The sequence below is a fragment of the Spea bombifrons genome, chromosome 10, assembly GCF_027358695.1.
Source record: "Spea bombifrons isolate aSpeBom1 chromosome 10, aSpeBom1.2.pri, whole genome shotgun sequence".
Lineage (NCBI taxonomy): Eukaryota > Metazoa > Chordata > Amphibia > Anura > Pelobatidae > Spea > Spea bombifrons.
Genome location: NC_071096.1, coordinates 6,377,689 through 6,382,304, shown reverse-complemented (window position 1 = coordinate 6,382,304; position 4,616 = coordinate 6,377,689). Strand labels below are relative to the sequence as shown.

General features: G+C 41.7%; 1 protein-coding gene across 1 annotated transcript; it reads right to left on the bottom strand.

The window, feature by feature from the left end:
* Positions 1-251: 251 nt before the first annotated feature.
* On the bottom strand, positions 252-2,031 carry LOC128467571 (acrosin-like). Its single transcript, XM_053449233.1, has 5 exons — positions 1,962-2,031; positions 1,449-1,647; positions 1,086-1,351; positions 789-934; positions 252-623 (listed from the first exon to the last, which is right to left on the bottom strand). The coding sequence occupies exons 1-5, from the start codon at positions 2,029-2,031 to the stop codon at positions 360-362; spliced, it is 945 nt and encodes a 314-aa protein (XP_053305208.1). The 3' UTR covers positions 252-359.
* Between the last annotated feature and the right edge of the window lie 2,585 nt (positions 2,032-4,616).

The following is a 4,616-nucleotide window of genomic DNA, read 5'->3' as shown; positions in this document are numbered from 1 at the left end:
CACTCCTGTGTTCCAATGGCCCTTTATCACTCCCATCACTCCTGTGTTCCAATGGCCCTTTATCACTCCCATCACTCCTGGGTTCCAATGGCACGTTGTGTTCGCTGACCCAAGTTTAAGTTTAAAAGGTGAATTGATGGTTAGAAAACCCTTTTGCTATTATGTTACAGCCAGAAATGTCCTCAGTGACCCCAAACTTTCGACGTACAAGAAAAGGACTCGTCTTATTGATGCACTAATATTTATTGGTTTATTAATCTAGTCAATCAAGTCTACAAGTTGCTGACATGTAATAATTCTCTCCTGTAAGGAGACGGCTCCGATGCGATGGAATCTTCTATTTCTGGAGCTCTCGGGAATCACGGGGTTTTCATGCCAGCTTTGCTGATTTTCTCAGCTAACTTTGGCCAGATCTTCTTCATGGCCTTCATTTCCGAAGGTTTGGATGCAGGTTTCTGGTCCTTGAAGATTTTTCCAACGATCCACTCGAGGTAGAACTGAGTGGAGGTGTAAACTCCAGGTTTCTGCTTGCGGGCGCAGCCGGAGCCCCAGCTGGTTACGCCGACCGCCATGTAGAACTTGGCTTTTTGTCTCTTGCACATCAGAGGTCCTCCGCTGTCCCCCTGCGCGATTCCAAGTAAAGAAAGCGTTCCGTTATACAGACTGTCAGTAATGACCATTATCTCAGCTGTTCCTCGGCACCGTTTTACAAAACAAGCAGTGTCTAGGATGCTGAAAACATTAACAATGTATCATCGCTGAGTAAAAAAGGCCACGAATCGGCTTACCTGGCAACTGTCGATGCCTCCCTGTTCATACCCCGCGCACAGATTGTTGCCTCGCACACGTCCGTTATACCAGGTCGGGCGGTTGCAGCGCTCCGTGGGGATCAGATTCACCGGAGCTTCCTGGAGAACGTCCGGCGATTCCTCCGCTGGAGAGAAAAAGATTTATCAAATGTATTGCTGGCCTCAGAAAACCCAAAGACAGGACCCCCCGCCCCGTCCCACCCCATGCTCCTTCCCCCACACTCACAATAGGGCCACTAGACATGTATATGTGAATATAGCTAAAGCGGTGCTTACCTCCTTCTCTGACGACACCCCAGCCTGCGACGTAGCAGTCGTCCATTTTGCTTAGAATCGCTTGTTTGGCGGGGAGACAAGCCGGCTGAATATACTCGTTAAACGCGATGGGTTTGTTTAATCTGAGTAAGGCGATGTCGTTGCTCTGGGATTTCGGGTTGTACTTCTCGTGTACAATCAGCTCCTTGATGGTTCTGATCTGAGTCTTTCCCCCGATGTTGGATAGTCGGTTGGCGCCAAACACGAGTCTCCAGGAATAATATTCACTGAATAAACCAAAGCACATCCTGTTAGCGATCCATTCGCTCCATTATTATATGACGGATAGTAAGGGGTCTCCCGTAAAACCATTAAGTTACTTACTTGCCGACATCCTTAAAACAATGGGCGGCTGTCAGAACCCACAAAGGATTCAGGAGGACGCCTCCGCATACATGATCATACTGCTTGTCGCTGAAGTCCTGGATACTAACTAACCAGGGCCAGGTACCGGGCTCCGCATCCTTCCCCCCGACCACGCGGGAGCCACGGAAATCCTTCGCTAGGGGTCTGTTTCCACAGACTGGAACACAAAGAAAAAGACATTTAAGAGACGGGAGCTTTCTAGTTTAAAGTAAAATCACTAAAAAGGATGTATAAGTTATTGTAATGCATACATTATATACGTTAAAGAATAATGTAAGGGTTAAACTATGTGACAGTTATAGACAGGAATCTGTGGTACAAATGGGGGCAGTTGGGATAAACAGTTAATGATAACAGAATAAGGTTTTAAACTATAAAACATCCATAAATTGTAAAGTTAATGGTAATGATCTCGGACGTTTTCCTTAACTCTTTTGATGCCAAATTCTCTGTAATAACAGATAAACTCACCTCCATATCCAGAGCTCGGAGATATAGTGAAAATAATCCAAATAATGATACCGATGAGAAACAGCTTCATGCTCAGTCCTGGGCACGAAAACGCTGTTTACTTCTGCAGCAGAACGTACAGAATGTGTAAAGCTTTATGCGCTATGACAGCATCAAGGCAGCATCGCCTATGAGGTCACATCGAGGAAACTCAGCCGTTCTCAGACATTAAGAATCAATGCAAGAAAAATACTTTATAAATTAAATTATTAAATAAAATTAAAAATAAATTATGAAACGAGGGATCATTTATGGAGAACAAACATGCTGACAAAGCCTGTAAAAAGGTTATTAAAATGACAAAATTTGAAAATGAGAAACTGGTTTCTATAGAGAATATTTTTTAAAGTATTTAAATGGAAAAAAAGCTAAACACAGAAAATGTTGTTTCTTTGTTATCTGAAATGTGAAATTTGGTCAGTGAGAACAGATAGAAAGCAGATATTATATATATTTGTTATACCGAGGAAGGGCCGATGGCTGAGCCCCTGCTGGCTGATTTTATGGAACCGTTTCCACAAACACGGGATTGGCTGAGACGGGAAAATCTGCAATTTAACACCGTTCAGGTAGACAAGGCCCAGGGCCGGATAGTATAAAACCCCAAAGAATATAAATAGAAGTCAGCGTGGTTTAGTGAAAGCCGAACGTTCTACGAAATGACTCCTGATCTCCCATGTTGTATTGAGAATCACGTCTCAGTGTTTGCTGATGACACAAAATTATGGAGAGATTATAAAGTAACATTAATCTTGCTTCTCAGCAGGAGGTTTTGAATAGAATATGGGCCAGGCAGGCACGTGGGGGGCCGGGCAGGCACATGGGGGGCCGGGCAGGCACATGGGGGGCCGGGCAGGGAAGGAGCAGATGACGTTCAATACGGACAAATGTAAAGTTATGCATTATGAGAAAAATAATAACAATGCAAGATATTCTTGAATTTTTTTTGTATAAGAATATGAATGCGTTACTGGGAGATTTTTTTTAATTAGATTTTATAACATTTATTTTATATCAGAATTATTTCTTTCTTTCTGGTAATTTCAATTTGCGGATGATGGGCACAGCCATGGGTACCAAGTTGACCCCGCGTTTGAATGATTGGGGAATAAAATATCTGGAATAACAACTGTTTCAGCCAAAACTTGGTATTATGGGGACGTTATATCGATGATATTTTTTGTATTTGGAAGGAAGATTTAATCCTGTTTAATAATTTCACTTCTTATTTAAATCCCAATGAGTGTAATTCAGCCGTCACTCCTGTTATAGATGATCACACGGTTGGTATCAGTCGGTATTTTAAATAGAGATTATTTAACCATGGATAAAATTAAAATTAGTGATGAGAAAAGCTTTAATTGTTAAAATATCAAGTTTATTACACAATATATTTTTCAAGTTTTTATTATTAAAAAAGAGCATAACAAAATATTGGCGTATGTCATTAGAAGATGAATTCTTGAAAAATGTATTGCCGGATAGACCCCGGGTAATGTATAAGAGAGTTACGAATCTTAAAAGTATTGGTAACAATGAAACAACAAGAATAACAAAAAAATGAACTAAAGATAATGATTTCTTGAAATGTTTTCATTGTAGCAAACTGAACAAAAATAAGTAACAAGAGTCCTACAAAGATGGGGAGTTTTTCTAATACGGTTATGTTGGAAAATGTTAAAATAAAATGAACAATATTATTTATGTTTTACAATGTGGGTGCCATGAGCAGTATTTTGGACAAACTACCAGTAGATATAATGTGTAAATACGCCGTATATAAGGGGCGGTATTTCTGTATAATCCATCAGTGGCTTTGAGTGTTTCTGCGCATGCGCAGTAAATGGAGATATGGAGTCCTCATATGTCCATAAAACGGAGTCCATATACATTCCCGATAGCCAGCATCGTGCATCGTATCGTCGCCACGTCTAGAGGCGTTACGAGCCGTTTTGGAGCTGGTTGATGCAGTGAAGTCGGAGGGACTGTGTTTAGGAGGAAACATTTCAATAACTGAACGGAAGAAGCAGCCAAAAAATGGGCAGTAATGGTAATGGCTGCGACTGATGAGTCCAACAACGTGTGGGGGGTCTTTCCATACCAGGGACAAGCGTTAGATATATAAGTGAGCTGACGTCATTTTAGCTTCAGTAGCGGCAGTTACAGACTGATGGGAGTTGGAGTGTGAGGCGGTGACAGTTAGCAGGGGCTGAGATTGATGCTCGTTACTCATATAGAATACTGCATGTTAATGAATAGATTATTTTGGCGCAGAAAATGTGCTGTTGTGGGGGGGATTGGAGACGTTGTAGTGATTACTGTAGTGATTACAGGGACGGCAGCCAACATTTTTTTCCTCTGTTCCTGAGTGGAGTTTAGTTGATTGACACAGTTCGCCATTTATATCAAACCTGTCATTTGTGGACGCGTTCATTTTTATTATTTTTTATCATATCATCTATTACCCTACGTTGATAAATAAATATAAGGAGACAGAAATGTGAAATGCTGGAACGCGAGCTGCATGCACAGTGTGCGCGAGCAACCAGAGGGAGAGCTGCCGGAGCGATGAGAAGTAAGTGGGGACGGGAGTGGGGTATATGTATGGATGTGTGA